This window comes from Microtus oregoni, unplaced genomic scaffold (genome assembly GCF_018167655.1).
Source record: "Microtus oregoni isolate MIOR12 unplaced genomic scaffold, Mior012 000011F_ref0000422, whole genome shotgun sequence".
NCBI lineage: Eukaryota > Metazoa > Chordata > Mammalia > Rodentia > Cricetidae > Microtus > Microtus oregoni.
In genome coordinates this window covers 17,773,369-17,794,856 of record NW_024543070.1, presented here as the reverse complement: position 1 = coordinate 17,794,856, position 21,488 = coordinate 17,773,369, and the positions used below count along the sequence as shown (strand labels likewise).

Below are 21,488 nucleotides of genomic sequence, written 5' to 3'. Positions count from 1 at the left end.
GCGGAGGGAGGGGGCGTGTGACGAGGTGGCGGCCGGCAGCAGCCGCAGTGACGCTGAGGCCCTAACGCGGAGCTGGCGCAGGCCCTTCAGGCTTCCACCCGGGCCTGAGCCCCGCCTGGGCCTCGAGAACGCCGGAGCGGGATGAGCCCCCTAGGGGCGCCCCGGGAGCGGGGTGGAGAGGGAGCGACCACCCGGGCCCGGTCCTCAGACGCGCCTCGGGGCCTGGGCTGCAGTATTGACGCGCCTAGAGCGGCGAGGGCGCGCTCCCGCGTGTGAGGCAGGGACGGGGAGCGCGCTCGGCTCCCGCGGCCTCCACGGAGCCGCGAGCGCGAGCCACGGAGGGGGTGGGCAGCGCGGGGCGCGCGCTGACGTCGCCGGGAGTCACGCAAGGAGCGCCGGGTTACGCGCCGACGTCTGGCTGCCACGACTCGCCGTGGCGGCGGCGGCGGCGGCGGCGGCGGCGAGCGGATCCCGCTGGGGAAGGAGAAGGAGAGAGGGAGAGAGAGAGAGCCGGAGGGGCTGTGAGTGAGCGGGAGGAGCCGGGTGTCAGCCCGGCCTGCCCGCGGGAGCGAGACCCAGAGCGAGCGAGCGAGCGAGGCCCGAGCCCGCCGCGCGGCCGCCGCCTCCGCCTCCTCCCCTCCCCTCCCCTCGCGGCCCGCCCCCGCCCGCAGCCCGCCCTCGTCGCGGCTCAGCCCGGAGAGCCCGAGCGAGGCGCCGTTCGGCTCGCGCCGCCGTCCAGAACAGGTGTGCGCGCGCGCCTCCCCCTCCCTCCTCCTCGCGCCCGCCTCGCGCGCGCCGGCTTCCCTCCCTCCAGCCCGCGCCCTCCCTCACCTGCGGCAGGACAGCGCCCGCCAGCCCGCCCGCCCTGGTAAGCCCCTCGCGACCTTGCTTGCTGTCACTGCCACAGTCGAGGTGCCGCCCACCCTGTCCCCTGCCACAGTCCTCTCGCAGCCCAGAAATCATTAGAGTGCCATTGCAGACCCAGGCGGTGCAGCAACGCCCCCTCCCCCCCCATCCCGGGCCTGGCGGAGACGAATGAACCCCCTCCCACTTCCAAGAAGGAACATCATAACATTTCCCCCTTTTAAGAACAATTCTCCCCCCGCAGGCACTGGAGACCATAAATGATGCGGGGTTTTTTGTTTTTTCCCCTCTTCCATCTCTGAGCTCCATTTCCACAGACCACAGTGGCCCCGAGGCCTGGGACAGTGCGCTAGACGTGGCTGACACTCCCAGTCCTGCATCCCTTGGAGGTGGGAAGAGGAAGGAGGGATCTATAAATTAGATTCCACTACCAATCCTTCTTCTGCTCCGCCCCCCACCCCCATTACATACGCCCAAGGTGCGTTGTTGGCTTTTTTGTTTTTTTACATTTTTTTTTAAAGGGCAAAGCAAATCGGTGCTGACATCGCCAGGCCCAAGGATGGGTGGCCCAAGCAATAGCCCGAGCGCTAGGTCTGCCTGCCTGCTCATTAGCTTTTGTCGGGGTGGGGAGTGGCGGTGGGGGCAAAAGGAAGGGATGTGAAGCTGGAGGGTCTCCTCTGAGACCGACAGCAGGACCAGAGGTGACTTGCGATGTTGTAGGAACCCTGCAAATGTATCTACCGTAAGCCTGAACTTTGGTAGAGAGAAGCCCCTAGAGACCTGCAAGGTGTAACAGAGCTGTCGGCAGTCGTCCCCCTCCCCCGAAAAATGCCACCTTTTCCGTTGTCTCTGAGGGAACTATTTGAGGCTCGGTTTTCTTCTGGGCCCCTTACGTTACTGTCCAGCTAAGGACTTTAAGGCATATATTTTAGCGGTGATGTCTATGCTACCGTCCCATGTCCTTGGAAGGGAGATTTACAATAGGCTGGATTTGGTTTGGCATCTTTTGGTAGACTGCCAGAGGGGAAAGGAAAATTTTTATTTACTTTAAGACCCCCCTTTTCCCCCCGCCCAAAAGACTTAAAGGGAATTGCGGCTTTGAAAATTGGAGTGTTGGCTAAAGTATGGAAAAAGTTGCTGATTTCAGTTCCTTGAGTATAGTACTAGTAAAATCATTTAAGTATCAGATGAAGAGAGAGCTTTTGACATTTGAATCGGTTTTGTTTGGACCTTTGGGGTCCTTAAATGTTGGGTTCTGTGCATTTTTTTATGGAATTTAGAATGTGTGCTAAATTTAACTCCTCTGCAGATGTTTAAGATGAAAACCTTTTGGAGATGCAAAGTTTATTTATCACTAAATATTCCTTTTCTGAATTTGAATATTTAGTTCATATTTTTAGTTCTAAATACTCATTCAGTGTCAAAGAAAGCTAATTTTCGAGAGTGGGTAGGCTGTTGAAAGCTTCTTTAAAAGGACTCGGGCAATACTAGTGCTGTGAGATGGTTATGGTGCTAGCGTCCGTCCGCTTACTTGTGTCCCTTCCTCCCTTGGTGGAAGCCCTAAAGAAATGGAATTCTTCTGCTTTGAACATTTGCAGCCTAACATTCTGGTTGTTTTTTTTAATGATTTAAGTATTGAAGATAATTGTCTGGTTTAACCCAAGTAGCACTTGAATAAAGTTCAAATGTTCTCTTTTGGGGGAAGGAGGGATTTGGGCTTTGTAAAGTATTAATGTATTGTTTCTGTTGGGAGCACTACAATCAAGAGTTTACTACACAGAGGTAAATAGCTTCTCCTCAAGTTTATTTTATTACTATGTGTTGTTTTTTCCTGTAAAAATAAAAGGTGAATTACATTATTTTAGAATCCCTGTAGTTGAGGCAGAGGAAAATTGAGGATTTTTTTCCTTCTTGGTTTATCTCAATCTGTGCCCTAATGCAAAAAAAAAAAAAATGTGGGTAAGTGTGTTAAATATGTAGTGACTAAAATTTTTTTTTAGTCTTGATTCTCTTTAAAGTGTGTATATAGTGTTGATAAAGAGACTCAAAGGACCTACAAATCTTTATCAGGTAAATGTAAGCAATTTTTGAGTGAAAGGGAAATAATTCTTTTTGATGATTTTTCATTAATATAAATATTTTGCTACACATATTTCGTTTCTTTTTAGTTTTTCCTACACTGGAATGAAATTGTAAGGTTAGTCTTAACAGTTATGTATATTGAAGTAATAGATTCAAAGAGCTAAACACTAGAAAAGGTTTTTCATTTATCAAATTAGTATATTTAGGTAGTTAACAAATGGCTAACAACCTCTTTAAATCTACAGTTTTCTTAAAGATCTTCAAAGCCAGGAAGCAAATATAATTTTTAAATTTCTACTTAAAGTTCTAAACATTTTAAGACTGTCCTGTATGTTAATATTCATTTCTTCCTGGCTGCCTTTTAAGACGAATGTCATACCTGTAGCTTAAGGAAAGCCGCCTTTTACCTTTTAGACAGAGAAAAAGTCCACATTTACAAGCTTATCCTGAAGTTGACGCTCTTGATGAAGTAGTAAAAATATGCTACCTAGCTAACATTGTTGAATTGTTTGTGGGGGAAGCTTCAGTCTTGTTTACTTTTTAGAGATATAAAGAAGAGCTGCTGGCTTGTACAGGTAGAAATTACATATACGATGACTGTATAAAGCATATAATTACTCAGAAGTCTCAGTCATTTGCTGGTTTTCACTCGAAATTCCCACTCTAAGTGTGCAAATGATATTTAATTTGTATTCTACTTAGAAACCCCATCAGTTGCCTTCCTCTGAGGAAAATGTCAATTCCTGGTGATAGCTCCTCTTCCCAGAAAAGCAGGGCTCTCCAAAATTCAAACTGCTTCAGAACCCCTGGAAATAAATGTTTGGATTAACTGCGAAGTTGATTCGGGAAGGCGATTTGGAACCCCAAGTCTGGGAGAATGTAGGAACTGGCAGTGGGTGGCCTCATCAAAATCTCATTGGCCTTGCTATCTTGAGCTCTCGTTAGGCGTATGGTTTTGTTCTTTGTAAAGTAAACTCTTTTAAAAACGGCAGGTACCTCTCTAGAACCGGACTTCACTGGACCTTTCCTTCAGTCACACGTGGAAGCGTGAGACCGCTTTGTTCTATGCAGATCCCGCGTCACTCAGCATTTAGGTTACTGGAGTTGCCGGGGTCTATCCAGGGTCCTGACTGTTTCAAGGAACAAGTAGAGAGCCAGTAGGCACCTCTGTGTCTTCAGGAATTTGTTTTTGTGGTAGGAAATCCTCTAAAAGTTCCGGTTTCCCTTAACCCAACAGACTTGGGGATGGAGGAGAGAGTGCAGAAAACTCAGCACTGAAAAGGCCCTATGTGTAAGTGATTGCTTCTAAATTAAGGAGAAATTCTTTGTGAGGCCCTTAGCAAAGGTTTCTGTTTCAGAGTGAACTTCCTCTTCAGGGAGCGCTTTCAGATGTCACTGTATGCAGGTGCATGTTTCTCAGGCTGGTTCACGGGATTCCCTAATTTGCTCTTTGGTGACCAGGGTTATTTGCCCTCTTTCTTCTTTATTAATGGGAAGTGAATGTGCCTAACACTAACTAAAATGGGGCTCTTGCTGGGGAAGACATATACACCCAGTGGACAGGTTTGCCCCCAATATAAAAGGCCATATTAAGGGGCTTTTCGGGCTCAAGACCTGAAAGGCATCTGTCCATAGACTGATCTTACTTTAATTCTTTCCCCGTTAGGCAACCTTAAAGTTACCGGTTTCTGCAGCTAAGTGGGGAAGGCGGCTCCTTATTGTGGAAGAAAAGGAGTTCAGTAGAAGTGGAACCCACAGATGAATAGGCATATTACTAGGGTAGAGGCATCAATCTGTGTCGAAAAAGCCAGAGATAAGGCTGCATGGTCTGTATCCTCTCCAGTAATGTAGAGTTTGGAGTCCATGGCAAGGGTCTTCAGGAAATAGGCCTTCTCTGTGCCACAGGGCTGCACACTGCAGTAAAGTACGAGCACGCACTATCCTTCTGGATGTTGGAAAAGAAGCCCTAGATTATGAGTTATAGTTTAAAAAGAAAATTTTTATTTCTGAGCTCCATTTTTATTCTTGGGCCCCTTTCTATGGGCACAGGAGATTCCTTTTAGTAGCTAAGACTGATTGGTTAATTAATGGTCAGTAATCTGCATAAAATCCAAGATCTTTTAATATTTTACCGGGGGTGGGGGCTCTTTTGGATACTGGGAGTTTCTGGGTGGAAGAGTAAAGGGGTAAGCAAACCTGCTTTAATGAATCCCGTAAGGAACTGCGTTTCCCAGGAAATTCCTGACATTTTTAGTTCATGAATTTCCGAAAGCCTGATTGGGTTTTCTCCTCCGTTCTGGGTCCGTCCAAAAGAAGAGTGGGCCGGGGTCTGAATACTCAGCAGGGTCTGGTTCATCTGCAGAGCTGGCCGACAACCCAGGCTGGGCTGAGCCCTGAGCATGGTGCCCCCCTTCCCAAATCTCAGAAGGAGGAGGGGGGAGGCAACCAAGCAATCCTGGTCCCAAAGGGGTCTAGTTGCAGGTTTTGGGGTGAGTGTGGGTTTCTTTTCTATTATTGTTTTGGAGTAAGGGCATAGCCTACGGGAATCGGCACTGCGGGCACCTCGGCCCTGGTGCGGCTACTGTCCTTAGCCCAGCTCCCCCCGCTGGTGAGTGCGCCCGCCCGACTGTGCGGGGCTGCGGTTGGGAGGAGGGGGGAGCGGGATCATCTGAGGCCAGAGCCGCTGCCGTGCGCGGGGAGGGGGAGCGGCGGGAGCGAGGGGAGGGAGAGGGGAGGGACGGGCTAGGTGTCTGCTGCTCCGCGCCACTGCTGCCGGCGCCTGGTCCTCGTCCCCAGCAGCCCCCTCTGCAGCTAAGGGTTTACCACCGCAGCACCTCTTTTTCCTCGCCTGCCTCTTCGGCCACGGCTCTGCGGTAGGAGACAGCCCTGCCGGGTGGCGGGCAACCTTGTCTGGGTTTGGGTCTGGGTCAGGCCCACAGGGGAAAGGGAGGCCGTGACTCGGTATACCCTCTGCATCCTACTCTGCTGTGCTACGCAGGCCCCTCCCCCAATCTTCTCTTTGGGGGTCACTGGAAAGCAGAGTCAGGACTGATGTCTGTACTTAATACGGCATACCCCCCCCCCCAGTTCCCCGGCTCCCCAAGTCGAGGCTGCCTAGGGTCTGGTCAACAGGGGTAGCTACGGCGGCGGTGGCGGCAGAGGCTGCGGTGGCAGCAGAACTGCGACGCGGTGCTCGCTCCCGCTCCCCCCCCTCCGGAGAGGGGTGTAGGGCGAGGGCCGGCGGGTGGGCGCCGCCTGGCGGGCAGGCGGGCAGGGTTGCTGGCCTGGGGAAGGGGCGCAGTCACGTGCCGGCGGGCGGGTGGGCGCGTACAGTAGGGCGTCCTGCTACTGTACTGGGGAGTCAGTGCCCTGTTACCGGGTCTCGTCTGTCTCGTCTCTCCCGCAGATCTCGCGAGAGTGGCTGACTGGCTGTGGGGGTTGCGGCGGCAGCAGGCGGAGCCGGGGAGGGAAAGCAGCGGCGGCTGAGGCGACTGAGGCGGCGGGCGGAGCGGCAGGCGGCGGCGCGGCGGCGGAGCGCAGCATCATGGCGGACCGAGACAGTGGCAGCGAGCAGGGTGGTGCGGCGCTGGGCTCGGGCGGCTCCCTAGGGCACCCGGGCTCGGGCTCAGGCTCCGGCGGGGGCGGTGGTGGCGGCGGGGGCGGCGGCGGCAGTGGCGGCGGCGGCGGGGCCCCGGGGGGGCTGCAGCACGAGACGCAGGAGCTGGCCTCCAAGCGGGTGGACATCCAGAACAAGCGTTTCTACCTGGACGTGAAGCAGAACGCTAAGGGCCGTTTCCTCAAGATCGCTGAGGTGGGCGCTGGCGGCAACAAGAGCCGCCTCACCCTCTCCATGTCTGTGGCAGTGGAGTTCCGCGACTACCTGGGCGACTTCATCGAGCACTACGCGCAGCTGGGCCCCAGCCAGCCGCCCGACCTGGCCCAGGCACAGGACGAGCCACGCCGGGCGCTCAAGAGCGAGTTCCTGGTGCGCGAAAACCGCAAGTACTACATGGATCTCAAGGAGAACCAGCGCGGCCGCTTCCTGCGCATCCGCCAGACAGTCAACCGGGGGCCCGGCCTGGGCTCCACGCAGGGCCAGACCATTGCGCTGCCCGCACAGGGGCTCATCGAGTTCCGTGACGCTCTGGCCAAGCTCATCGACGACTATGGAGTGGAGGAGGAGCCGGCCGAGCTGCCCGAGGGCACCTCCTTGACTGTGGACAACAAGCGCTTCTTCTTCGATGTGGGCTCCAACAAGTACGGCGTGTTTATGCGTGTCAGTGAGGTGAAGCCCACCTACCGCAACTCCATCACCGTGCCCTACAAGGTGTGGGCCAAGTTCGGACACACCTTCTGCAAGTACTCGGAGGAGATGAAGAAGATTCAAGAGAAGCAGAGGGAGAAGCGGGCCGCTTGTGAGCAGCTCCACCAGCAGCAGCAACAGCAGCAGGAGGAGACCACCGCTGCCACCCTGCTACTGCAGGGTGAGGAAGAAGGGGAAGAAGATTGATCAAACTGAATGAAACACACACACACACACACACGCATACACGTACGTGTACACACACACACACACAGCCACACACAGAGAGAAAATATACTGTAAAGAGAGAAAATAAAAAGTTAAAAAGTTTAAAAAAAAAACTTAAACTCCAAGGGAGCACCACCCACAGAACCTCCACCAACTGACAGTTTCTCTTCTTGACTTGCCACCCATCGCTGGATGTTGTCCACTTTATCCACCATGTAAAACAGTAAGCAGCTGCTAAAAACAAAAAAATATACAAAAAGTAATAACATTATATGAACTGTGTTTCCTACTTGATTAAAAAATATAAAGAACTGAGTGTTTATTTCCCTAATTAACCAAGAACTTTTGTACACGTTTAAGCTATTATTATTAAAAGTGTTTGCAAAATGGTCAAGATTATAATATTGCTGAATTATATAAAAAGTCCTTTTCATGTTGAGCTAACATTTGACTTTAGCACAAAAAAGAGATATTTTAGAACACGTAAAATAATATTTTTAGTTTTTCTCATTTTGTTACCAAATTTCAAACCTTACATGGAGGTTATTATAGTATATTTGACATCCTATATACCTGTGATTAGAGATGTGTATATATATGAGGGCTAGGCATGCTGTGTGTCTGAGCTTTGTCTAAATGTTATGCAGAAGTTTGTAGAGTTCAAGGTACGTAGGTTTAATTCATGCAAGGTAAACAATAAGTGCTCTCTTTTATACAATATGCATTGCATCTGGACCTTAAACATATAAAAATGGTCAGTGAAACTTCTGTGAACATGAAGAAATTATTAAAAAAGGCATTTAAATGAAATTTGCTAAGTTGTGATTTTTATGGTTGGAACCAAAGTTATTCAAATAGTAAAAGAAAAAGAGAAAGAAAAAGGAAATTTCCCATAATATTTTTCTGCATCTGTTTGCTTTGACTGAGTAGGTGTTTTGTTATTATTGTGTATATGAGATGTACTTGTATTGTTCATAATATATATTTTTTATTATGTGTAGAAAGATTTTAAAAACCTAACTAACGTGCAGCAATTTCCAGTGAACCTGTACTTGGATATCAGGTAGTGAGTCTATTTGTGGTCACTAGCACTGTCTCCTAAACTTGTAAGAGGTCTGAAGCTATCCTTTGATTTTTTTGCCAGTGCTATTAACTTATGTAGACCTGTTTAAAAGCAAAGCAACACCATTATAGTTATCCTACTGAGCCATGGATTCTGAGTTTCCTTTAAAAGTGAAAGCCAAGTTGGTGTATGTAAAGGATTTCCATGTAGCTGTGGTGCTAGTTATTACTGGCTACATTATATGTAAGTGTTTTGTGTTCCCCAAGTGTACAAGCCTTCTGTCAAAAGTATGTTCTATTATCACTCATATTCAAAGTTTAGGGTATGAAAATGCAAGCTTAGGAGAGCACTTTACCAAGCTGGTGTCCTCCACTGAAATTGTTTGTAACGATAGTCTTTTACAGGTTTTCATTTGAAGATGTTTGTGTGCTTTTAATTGACAACTAACTTCTTGCTGCTGTATAGTAAAATATTAATATATTTTTTATCATTAAACTGCTGCATGACTATCATCTTTGAGTGAAGAGAAAAATGTTATAAAAAGATGCCTTAAATACAGTACATTTTGGTTTGGAATTCTGTAGAAAGTATTTTGGTAAAAAAAGAAAAAAGAAAAAAAGAGGATCTTGGATCTTGTCTTGACAGAGAGAGTTCTGGACATGCAATTGTTTCTTGGCAAATCCAGCCATCTAGATCTACCTGCTGTATGTAGAAGAAACCACCGGTAGGACTGGGAACGGTCAGTACCTTTCCCATTGGAAAGCATCCGCCTAGGAAGGCAGAACAGTTGTCTTTTTTGAAGGATTTTTTTTTCCTGCTGGCTCTTTAGGTTTTGATTTGATATTTTTAAGCTTTCTGGTTGTACGTGTTGAATAACAAGCTATTTTCATTGTACTGTGCATTTTCCACTGTTTGCTTTTCATATTCATACAATGTTAACTATGAGGTGACCGTACAATAGTTAGGGGTTTCTTTACTTACAAAATCACTGGAAATTATTAAATTGCTTTCCCCTCCCCCCAAGGTGCATTTTTTTATTATTTTCATATAGTAAAGTTGAGCTTTTACAGTGCATAATGTGACATTTGGAATGCTTATCAACTGCATGTAAACATTAATAACCTGCACTTTTGTCTTAAGGTTTGTTGAGCTGTTTTGTTCACTGTACTTTAACTGTGATATGGAAAAGATTGCATTCTCTGTGCTGTTTCTAATTAGGAAAGAGAATTGCTTTGATTTTGTCTCTTGTTTACTATAGCTTCTTAAAGTTAAGCCTTGTGCTACGAGTTGTTGGAGTATTCCTAGATCAGTGTTTCGTAGTAGCCAGCAGTCAGTAGTGCAAGTCAACAAAAACACAGCAAACTTAGGCAAAGTGTCCTTTCTTTGAGATGCAAGTTCTTTCATTAGGTTTTCTTTAGGGTCAACTGCCTAAAGTGAAACCTTTCTTACCTATAGACTTCAGATTCTGCTTGGAATCCTACTGGATCAAGAAGCACATGTACTGTGCTGTTGTCTTTACACTATAACAGTTAAACACAATCTTACTAGGACTTTGAATCCATTGTCTGATTTATGGTCAGTGGGTTTAAAAAGAAATCCACACGCAGATCTTTTAAGACTTAAAAAGTGGTCATATAGAGAAGACTGAGTGACTGTAAAGATGCTCTTTTTGTTCAAAGCATCTCACTTTCTCCCCATCAACCTCCTCACCTCCCTTCCCCTTCTCCTGTTTCATCCTCCCCTACATTTATTTCTCTCCCAGGTGCTCGGTACTTTACCAAGGTTCTATATTTCAGTGTATTATGTTAGAGTCTCTTCATGTTTTTAGTTTTACTAGTGGGTAGCCCCAGTTTGTGCTGAAAAAAGAAGGGTATATTTGACCATATGTGTTGTTCATAGAAGACAGTATGATCAAATGTGCCAAAAACAAGCAAACAGAACTTAATTCATGACAAGTATGCCTTATTTTTATTGATCTGCTTTGTCTTACAATTAAGGTCCAAGAGCTTGGTTAAACTATGTTATTTGCCTAAGTAAAAAAAGAAAACTTGAAATGCATTGAGCTATTGATGTTCTTTAAAAATGAGAGACACTGTCAAGTAATTTGATCCAGAGATCAGCCACCAGATTTGAAGAATATGTGCGTATGTGTGTGTGTGCGCGTGTGTGAGTGTGTGTGTGTGTGGTGGTAGTGGTGGTGGTATTTGTGAGTCCCCCCCCCCTTAAATCACCAAATCTTATTTTAAAGCTACCTTTTATTTGTGCCTCCTATTTATCATTCAGATGTTAGAAGCAGCAGTCATCCAGCCACAGGGGGAGCTAAAGTTAACTAACCAGAACTATAGAAATCATCATACATGCCTTTGACAACAAAGGAGGTTCATAAGAAAGCCATGTTGGCTTTTCCTCTACTAGACACACATTGAAGGTAGATGAACATTTGCCAAATGAGAAAAAAAGACAAAGTAGTCAGGAAAGACAAACTCTTTTCCAGCTTCTCAAAAGCCATGGAAAGTAGAAACCAAAACCAATGAGAAATTTAAAAAACTCTGAAAGTCTCACTTTCTAGTCCCATGCAGGGGTTAAAATTTGACTCAAAATGGAAAGTCTGTCAATTTTTGTTTTTAGGCCTTTACATCTAAAGATGGATAACTATTCCAGTTTGATTTTTTTTTTCAGGTAATGGAGAAAGCTGCTAGTGATTTTAACCCCTGCCGAAAGGAGACAGATAATTTCATTTGGGAGCAAATACTTATTGCCTTGAGAAATAGCACTATAATAGCCTATGTTAATTAGTCGTAGAATAACCTTTATCCCTTTCAAGCTATGCAAATTATTAAATAAGTGTAAATTAGAATTCAATTAAAGAGAGTTGATTATATTGCAATCAGATGGTATTCACAAACTTAACTGAAGCATATACAAATAAAATCTATTAGTTTAAGAGTTTTTTTAATGCTGACATAAATATAATTTAACTACCTAGTGCTGCACACTATTAACATTGTATGATAGGTCTGGGAAGACTGCCTCCTTTTTTTTGAAGAGAGATTAAGAATTTTTATAATTGTTTTTCATCAAACTTTAATATTTTTGTCAAGTTTTTAGGTATTTAATTTGTAAAACAGTTTGCTTTGTACTGGCATACAGATATTAGGGTATTGATTTTAAACTTTTTGAAGCCAAGTGATCAAGTACATTTGTAATAAAAATCAATGGATCTCTATCATTTGTACTCACTGTTTTTATTTCTTGTTCTTGTCATTGTAGGAATTTGTACCTTTTTCTGCAGGAAAATGGAGCTAAATTTGGGTAGAAGGGGTGAGGAAGATAAATCTGTTGAGAGTAGTCTGGGTGGATTTGGTGGCTCAAAGCATGTCATAGCATCAGAGTTAGTGTGTTGGAAAAGAAGTAATGTCATCTTTTTTCTTCCTGATTTTTTTTTTAAGTGGAACTTAATGTTTGGAGAGGTTATCTCAGTTTTGTTTCTGTACTTGAAAGTTTTGTGTTTTGGCAGTGTTGAAACTTTTTAAACACATTTTTCTCTCATGACATTTTGTGTTAATTGGCCAGCCATGGTGACCCCACTATGGGCATGGGATTATTTTTATCTTTACATGACTTACCTTCTCTTCTCCAATATTTCCATTAGTTTTTTTTTCATATTATACACTTATATTTCTAGATGATTTTAGAATGGGACTTCCTGAAATGACTCGGGTAGCTTTCATAACTCCAGTTAATTTTAATATATAAGTGTACTTTTAATATTTTCTTCCCCATAAAACAGAAAATCATCCCCCCCTTTTTTTGTTGTTTCTTGGATATTAGGATGAGATTTTGTTTACTGTGTTAAAGAAAGCTAAGACAAGATATTAGGATGAGATTTTGTTTACTGTGTTAAAGAAAGCTAAGACAAGGGTATCTTGAGCACTTTAGATTCGAAATAGTGGGTGATAACTGAATATAACATTTATGGTTGTTACCTCTAAATGTGAGTATCAGTAATTTAGAGGGAACTCAAGTTTTGTCATGAGAATAGACTAAGGGAAAGATCTTTTTTTTTTTTTTTTTTTTTTTGGTTTTTCGAGACAGGGTTTCTCTGTGGTTTTGGAGCCTGTCCTGGAACTAGCTCTTGTAGACCAGGCTGGTCTCGAACTCACAGAGATCCGCCTGCCTCTGCCTCCCGAGTGCTGGGATTAAAGATCTTTTTAATTGCTTAAGCAAATTTACCAGTTTTGTAAGTTTGTTTTAAAGTTTATCAAATTTTAAAACATTGTTTTCTTCATTGTAAGCCAATTTAGGCCATTCATAGTAACATATTCTATAAAACTAAAGTGATGACTACTTAAGATGACTATCCAGCAGCATTAATATTACCATAGCTCTGCAGAGTTAGCAGTGCATTTTTTTAAGAAAAGCTGACTTAAAGATTTATGAAGCTATTTGATCCTAAAACCAAACCTAAATTTAAGGCCTAGGCCATCCTAGCTAAGACTAGCTTCTCTGAACAGAAATTTCATTATTATGGACTACGTAATGGTGATCTAAACTAGCATTAGTAGAATTTCAAGATTCAAGAGCAACCAGATGAAATATAAGAAATGTGGCTGGTTCTAAGTAGTTTGTCATCTTCCATTTACAAAATGACTACCTGATTTTGATATTAAAGGGCCTGGGCAGCTTACATCTTCAGAAAAGTTGAATGTGGAAAATAGCCTCCTGGTGATGTTTTCTTGTAAGACTTTTATAGTTATTCTGTATTCATGTTAGGTTTTACGTATCTTTCCTTCCATTACATTTGGTTTCTCCTCTCTCCTTTCCTCTTTCCCTCCCTCCCTTCTGTTGTCTAGCTTTTATGGAAAATTGGCTTGTTGATAGGTGTAGAAATGTGGTGATCTTTTATATAAAATAAAACTAATTTTTACAGACCAGAAACATTTTATTCTTGGAATCATAATATTGTTGTGCTTCCATGAATACATACTTTTTATTAATAATTTACATATTAAATTTTTTAGCATTTCATGGGGGGAAAATTAAACTAATGAGTTTTAATTTTCTTGGTTTAGGTTCCACTTTAGTAATTCAGAAGCCCTATAAGGTTAAAGGTCATACTCTTGTGTTTTGCAGTTGTGGCAGTATTCTTGCTTGGTATATATTTTGGTCTAAGATGTCTTAATGCAAAAGGCTTCTAGGAGGATTTAAATAGCAGTTAAAAGTTACAAGACAGGTGAAATCTCACTTTTGACTAGCTCAAACAGTAATAACAATCAGGTAATGATTTACACTTGTTGACATGTCAAACTCTGCTGAAATGGACTGATAGTTGACAGTGCAATTAGTTGTTGGTAGCTCTTGACCTCCTTGCAACAACATCTGACACTTTGACTCCTTCATTCTCTCTTCATGATCCCACTCGTGACACCTGAGCATCCCTCCTTTAAGAAGAAGTGATGACTCTTTCCTTTGAACTGGTAATCCTGAAAGAGTTCTGTATTTTGAGGTAACTTGGCCTTTTTTCTTTTCTGACCATTGTTTTCCTCATAGTCTTAACTTGGCAATTTGAAGAGCATCTAAATGAGTGCTTGTTAGGAAATCTGTGAAATGAAGAATGTAAGAAGCATGTGTTTAAGTTACTGAGAACTGAGACTCACTGGTGTATAAATTGGAGAGCAGAAAGGGTAAAGCTGTTTGTGCATGGAGGTGTGAGAGAAAAGAATGATTGGAAGTAGGAGGGATTTTTATTGGCAGTAGGAAGTACTAAGATGAACTCTGGATGACAGTTGTTGACTAAGAAAATGAGGTTCAGCTTCACTAAGGAGGTGTCATGTCCACTGTCAGTGAAGAGAAAACTGTCCGTCTGTTGCTAGTTGTGGTGATGATGATGGATTATACAAATCTGCTTTGATGTGTATATATGATGGTTTGAGGGTTTATAGTATGTCTGTTCCTCTGAACAAAGTCAAGTAGCACAATTGTGAAACGGCAGGTTTCCTGGTCAACGCAGATTGGTGTTAGGAACTTACTATTTTGGAAAAAAAAGAACAGTTCAACCTTTTGTTTGCCATTTTTAAACTGCCAGTGATATTTATTGTACACTCTTATCTTGGGCTCTTGTCACATTGTAGCTTATGTTTGCATTTCAAGATTATCTTTCTAATCTACAAGATCCACACCCAGAGGTTCTTATTTTATAGATACTTTAGCCTTTGGTCCACATAATTTTTTTAGAAGACAGTAAACCAGATAAATCACTGAATGGCTATTTTAAGTATCTTTTCTATTTCCTTTACATTTGTGTCCTAACAGCTATCTAACATTATGGATCGTAAACCCTTGGTAATGCGGTTCCAGAATTAGACAACACATCCCCTGAATTCGTGTTTCTGTTTGTTTTCCTACTTTAAAGTTGTTGAATTCCTTAAAGTTAGTGTAGACAGGTGTTAATTCTAACTTAATATATCACCCAGGTTCTTGTTCTTTGTAAGGTGTGTTGACAATGATCAGTTATCTGTTCTATAATCCCTGGAGTGTTTTAAATTATTTAAGGTAAATACTTGTTTTAAAGTTACATAGTTCAGATTCAGATTGACTGTAAATTTACTATGGGTTTATTCCCAGTAATTTTGACACATTACTTTAAAGTTTTATTTTAATCAGATCCCTATACATTCTTGCGATAATTTGTTTTTAAAATAGCCAAAAGGAAGTTTTGGTCTATACTTGGTCTTTTCTCAAGTGTCAAATTCATTAACAATAGCAGGATTATTTTTACATAGCTTATTTTGCAGAGTTGACACTTAGTATAATTTTCACATTTTATTGTGTGTCAGATTTTAAATTATAGCTAACATACTATAGTTTAAGTCTGTGCAGAGCCTTCTTAAATAGCTCCTCCCTTAGGAATTGTTTAAAAGAAGTAAAGAACTAGTGCTTTAAATGACTGAGACAAGTCTGAAAGGTTTCCTTGAGTCTAGGCAATGGAGATAAACGATAGCCCATTTCTATGCTGCATACAGTTTTTAGGGTTTGATAATAATGTAGAAAAGTGCAAAAGCAGAAAAGACTGTAAAGTGGCCTGTAAATTTATAGTTTTCATTATTGCACTATTTATCTTTGCACTTGATTTTTTGGAAGTTAAAGACTAGTCACTTTCACTTTTGTTTCTAGTCTTTCTTAATTTCTTGCAAGAATTATTTCAATATTATCCCACCCAAAGTTAAACTCATATGCAATTACATATGCTTTATAAGGCCAAGAAAATATTTATTAATGTTAACTATGTAACAGTAAAATTTGTTTTTATAAAATTTTTAATATGGATCTTTATTTGCCAATAAAATTCTTTATAAATGTGAGCTTTATTAAACTGTTTAAGAAAATTAAAAGCTTAGGATAGGAAATATGTCTATGTATATGAAATTGTGTCTTTGAGATCCCACATCCAGCCAGGTATGGCCTGGCTTTGGAGTGTTGGTATGTTTCATTTAGCAAATGATATGAGTCTTACTGGGCACATGCTTAAGAAACTGGAAGTAAAGTAGACGGCAGTTCCCTTTTCTGTGTAGCTTTCCATAAAGTTCATATAGTTCCTTCGTGGTTTGTGTCACATAACTGGTATTACGTGAAATGACCGTTCCTTTTGAGAATTTAAGATTGACTCACTTTTTGAGGGATGGGTCCAGCAAAGGATGTGAGACTTTGATTTAACCAGAGGCAGTCTTAGCTTCCTTGATGTGCCTGCATAGAGAGCAAGCAGTGTACCTGTGAATGTGTGATGCTGTATTCAGAGCTGCAAAAAAAAAAAAAAAAAAGAAATTGAATTTTCTCAATGGAACAGAGAGATATATTTTTGGCTGGAATTGTTTTTATAAGTTACTTAATGATCTCATTTTCTATTTCTTTCCCTGTAGCTTTTTACACATCTCACATTTAAAACCAGCAAGTAAGAGGCCTCTTTTCAGATCTGGATATTCTGAATGTGTTCTGGATGGGGGTGTTGATCGTGACATGTTCTTCCCATGTTCTTCTGGTCATTGTGTTTCACAGTGTTTGCAAATTCTGTTGAAAATTGAGTGATGTTTTTGAAATGAGAATGTTGTCTACAACATGGTGTGGATGCTTGTGGCTAGATTCTATGGAGGAGCCTGTAGCTTTGTTTTTAATTTAAGTAGAAAGTTTTAGCATAGTCCAGGTTTTAGGGTTATGTACAGGAATTGAGCCAGGTTGTCTACATGTGGACCAATTTTGGAATGAAAGTTAGTGAATATGAATTTGACTCTAGATAATTCTGTACACGAAACCGCAAGTTAAAGGCTCATATCATTAGAGTTCCCTACGTTTGATGGCCTTAGCTCTTTAAATGTGGGTGACATTTATCATTGTATCTGTGAATTTCCTTAGGAAAAGAAAAGATTCAGTCTTTATACCTTTTCTTGGAGGCTAAATTTACTGCATATGGAAGTGAGAAAATTGTAGCAAGTGGCTTTATTTTTTTAGTGGAGGTTAACCAGCTTAATTTCTTTTCCTACTTTGAAGCACTTGTTTCCCAAATATGAGTAAAGGGAAAGGAGCAGCCCCCCAGGCCATTGTTGTCTGCCTCCATTTCCTAATCCTGTTATACAGTGAATTACGGGTATCCCTCTAAGTCCCTGTAACGCTTTGGGGGGGGTCACAGATACCTTTGAAAATCTGATGAAAGTGATGGACCTTTGCCCCAGAAGAAAGGTGCACATTATACAGATAATTTTACTACAACCTTAGAATCATCACTTATCTTCTGAAACCCAAGTTATGAATTTTTGCTCTTTGCAGACTGTACACAAAATTTTAATGCAAAGTAATTGATAAAATTTAGAGCTATTGGCTTAAAACATTTCGGATTGGAATTATTACATGGTGGCCCCTACTAGCGAAATGTGATATTGCAAATAGCTTTGTTAGACTTTATAACATCCAGATAGAAGGGAAAGAGAAGTAAAGTTATGAGAGCTGTGTATGAGGAGTCAGGTTATCTCCAGATATGGGAGCCATTCCTGGTTCAAGGTAGGGCTCCGGATGCCTGACAATGTTAGCAGGGTAGAGTTTGATAAACCACAATGCTCAGGATGCCAAGGGGTTAGCCATTATCTTAACCCCTTCCTCACCAAAAGATTTTAGTTTTGTCTGTTGGGAAAAAAGATGGCACTAGGAAAAAATAAGTTGCCTTACAACTTTGCTGGAACACATCAGTTTGGTGAAGTATGGGACACTAGTATTATTTTTGAGAAGGTGCATAAAACCAAAGTAAATTATTCTCTATGTAGAACATTATTTACTAGTAACATTTGTTTGGGTGTATTAGCTTTGACAATTTTTACCAGTAAATATTGACTTTATTTAAAACTGGGAGTCCAGTTTACATATAGGATAGTTGATATATCCATCTTTTCCCCATGTAAAGAGTAGTCTAAAAGATTTATGCATACTTTTTACTTTTCTCTCTTGATACCACGGGGTGGGAGGTAGGGGTGGGGGAGGACTTTCAACACCTGACAAATGTCTTCAAATTTAAAAATCAAGAAGCAGCACTTTAAGTCTAACTCCACGCCATTTTAGTGCATGTATTAGTTTAATAATGATTTTTGGTGCATGCCTTTGGGCTTATTCAAAAGTGTACAATAGAAAAGTGTATTTCCTTTCTTAGAAAGGAGATGTTTTTCTACTTTGCAACATGTGATTACAAAAATCTTCCTCTGTGGGAAGATTAACTATGTATTGAACTACTGAAAAGTATATATTTTTAGATATACAGAAGGAATCTACACGGGGCAGCATTCAGACCTATATAGAAGTCATAGCATTCTGTATAGGACCAAAAGGAAGTAACATTAAACACTTAAACAGACTTTGTTGGGTAGAAATACCTTTCAATCTTGCATTGACTTCAAAAAAGAAAATGCCGCAGAAGTTTGCTTAAACTTTTGTTTGAATTTTCTCTGTCAGTGTATTTAGCCCAAATGCAGCAGCTTTGGGTTAGCACAATGTAAGAATCAAAACACAAACTAAATAGTTCAGTCTGGTTTGCCAATCCAGCTTGACTGAAATAAGTAACCAATCACTTGCAAACTGAAAAACTGTCCAGCTTCTCTGAGGTTTTGACAAAATAACCTTGGCTGATGTGGGAACACTCCTACTTTGAATTCTGACCTGACAGTGAGGATTCATGCTTGACATGATTTCAAACCTGACAGTGTCTGTTTAAGGAGCCATGGTACAGTTTGCTAATTCAATCCCAGTACCTGTTGATTACCTGTAAGATCTAGAGTCCAAAGTAGCCAGCAGCCGTATCCCTGAGTGCTCTGTGCCCATCAGATATTGTGAAGTAAGCAGAGTTGGGACGGGTCACAGCTCTGAGGTTTGACCTCGGGTTGTAGACAGCCCCAGATTCAAGAATTGTATCTGCTTCCTTGGGAGTCATCACTGAAATAATGTCCCACACTGCGTTACTTACTGTAGATGCTCTCCAGGAGGAGGCCCAGAGCACACGTCCTAATTGTGGTACTCAGAGAGGGGGTGCTAACTCTGATGCCCTGGCCAAATTCCAGTTTAGGGATGTGGGTCTTCTTGTCATTCTGATTGGAAATGTACATCACTTCCCATTTTTCCTATTGCTCTCGGTGCAAACTACACAAATCTGTTCCTTTGCCCCAATCCCAAGTCTCTAAGATACTGACTGGTATTGTATGGGCCAAGTTCATGCCTTATCTTAATGCACAAGAGTTGAAATGAGTGAGCTTGACATCATCAGATGCCCTGTACTTGGAGGGTAGACTCTTGTGACGCTTGGGGATGAAACCAGCCCTCTTTTAGCATATGTTAGAAGATATGCACTGGTTGAAAGCTTCCAGCCATAAGGTATGAGCTGAAACCAGTCTTCCCTCTTTTCTTATAGCATGATGAGAACGTCTGTTGGGTTTTCAGCAGTTGGGGAAGGCCGGAGTTCTGCAGCTTTAATCTGGGTAACTAGCTGGTTTGAGCAAGACTTTGGTAAATTAACTGGGTTCTCAGATGCCACAGACTCCGTGAGAAGTCACCATTATTTTCAATGGCCATGATAGAGTCCCCTGTAGCCGTTACTTTAAGATACATGCAGAGTTGCTTTATTTTGAGCTTTTTGTGTACACACAATCCCAAACTGGAAAAACTTTAAAAAGAATCCTGCTGTGAAAGGTATATATTACTCTAGATTTTTCTTACTGTAAATATTGTAAGATTGTAATACTGTCGATATTTTATTAACCAACAAATGTTAATCTATGTGAAATCAGACTTATTTTCAATGTGCTTCTTATTTACTGTGTGTGGTCCCTGTTGCTGACAGTATTAAGTTATATTCTGATGTAAGATTAACTTTATTAAAGAATGTAAACATTAATGTTTCCTTATGGGAAAACAAATAAAGTATAAAGAAGACAATTCTTTTCATTGAAATATACTGTGTATTTACACTTGCTAGACCCAGCACCACTTATAAACTTAGTCCACTGTCCAGTTTCAGTTAACACAGCTGACACGGTTGTGCTCCGCCTGAAAGTCTAAGCCTTGCTGTTGTTGGAATATAAAGAGTTTGTATTTGTCTGCTGTGAATCATCTTGAAATTTCTAATCAAGTTTGTAAAATTTTTATAGTAAAAATTTTAATGACAATTTAAAAAATTACCTTCTCTAAAGGATGGTCAAAACAATGTCCTTTCAGAAATAGAGTTGTTCTTTACTATCTTTCCAAAATGACTTTGGTTAAATGGACCAGGTGTATATTAGTTAAAACCTAGGGCTAAGTTCTTGATATTCTTTGAGTTTACACGTTAATCCTTATTGGAGTTGTGCCAATATACAATAGAATATCATTAATTTGCACTGTTTGGGGACCCCATTTAAGAATGCTGAATTTTGCCAACTAAAAAGTAAGCAAATGCAATTTTAAAAGTAAATTTGAGCATTCTGTGTTAAATATGTGCAGTTATTACCATATGAAGAAGCGCAGTGTGTTGGGCTGTAATATAACCATATTTGCTGTCATGTTCTCCCAAATCAGCCGGCTTGAGTCTGTTCACTACCAAAGCTGAAGCTAGCGAGGTCTGCTGTACTGCTTAGTGAAGTATTGTGATTCTTTTAGGCCTTGGTTCTTACAAAATATATACTGTAACAGTATACTTTGTACAGATTTAAATTTTATTTGAAAAAAATGAAATAAAGTAGGCAAAAAATAAAGATGTTTATTTTTCATGTGACTACATAAACAGATCATCAGTCTTTTGTTTCAGTCTTTGGGGGGGGGCGGTTGGTGGCCTGTTTGTTTTGTTTCGGTTTGGTTTTTGGTCAATGGAGACACCTCCAGAGCCTGATAGTCGGTGGGCATTTGCCTACAACTCATCATTAATGAGGAGGTTAAATGTGCTTTCTCACATGGGAAAACCACATTTTTAATTTTATTTTAAAACAAATTTTTTCTTTATAAAATTTTTTTGTGAATAAACTTCCTCTGTGGATTCTTGAATCAACTTTTAATAACTTGTCTGGCCGTGTGATAGTTAACTAAGCTGCTCTGAAAAGGAGGGAGAACTTGCAATGAATCCTGCTCCTTTCCTGTGAAGACCTTGTTCTGTTCCTCTCAGCTTTATGTTGGAAGTTGGTTTGGAGAAGTATACGGGTTACAGGAGTCTATGACGTAAGATGAAGAGTTGTGTCTTGAAGTAAGATCCTTTTCACTGCTTTTCTAATAGAATAGAAAAGCAGAGAGAAAAGAAGCCACAAAAACATAGCACAGGAGTAAATCTTCAGTACACTTTTATTGGATCATTCTAGAACAATAGCCCAACCTTCCTAACATTGTGGCCCTTTAATACAGTTTGTCTTATGGTGACCCCCAACCTTAGCATTATTTCATTGCTACTTCATAATTATA

At 41.7% G+C, this 21,488-nt stretch overlaps 1 protein-coding gene across 3 annotated transcripts; it reads left to right on the top strand.

Moving 5' to 3' along the window:
- The first annotated feature begins 395 nt into the window (after nt 1–395).
- On the top strand, nt 396–20,814 carry LOC121453318 (transcriptional activator protein Pur-alpha). 3 transcript variants are annotated; one of them, XM_041659993.1, is made up of 2 exons: nt 396–744; nt 6,353–20,814. In XM_041659993.1, exon 2 carries the CDS (start codon nt 6,491–6,493, stop codon nt 7,454–7,456), a length of 966 nt encoding a protein of 321 aa, XP_041515927.1. In that variant the 5' UTR covers nt 396–744; nt 6,353–6,490; the 3' UTR covers nt 7,457–20,814. The 3 variants fall into 3 exon arrangements, with proteins under 3 accessions (XP_041515927.1, XP_041515926.1, XP_041515928.1); XM_041659992.1 differs by having other exon boundaries at nt 396–868; XM_041659994.1 differs by lacking the exon at nt 396–744 and adding an exon at nt 5,688–5,819.
- Nucleotides 20,815–21,488: the final 674 nt, after the last annotated feature.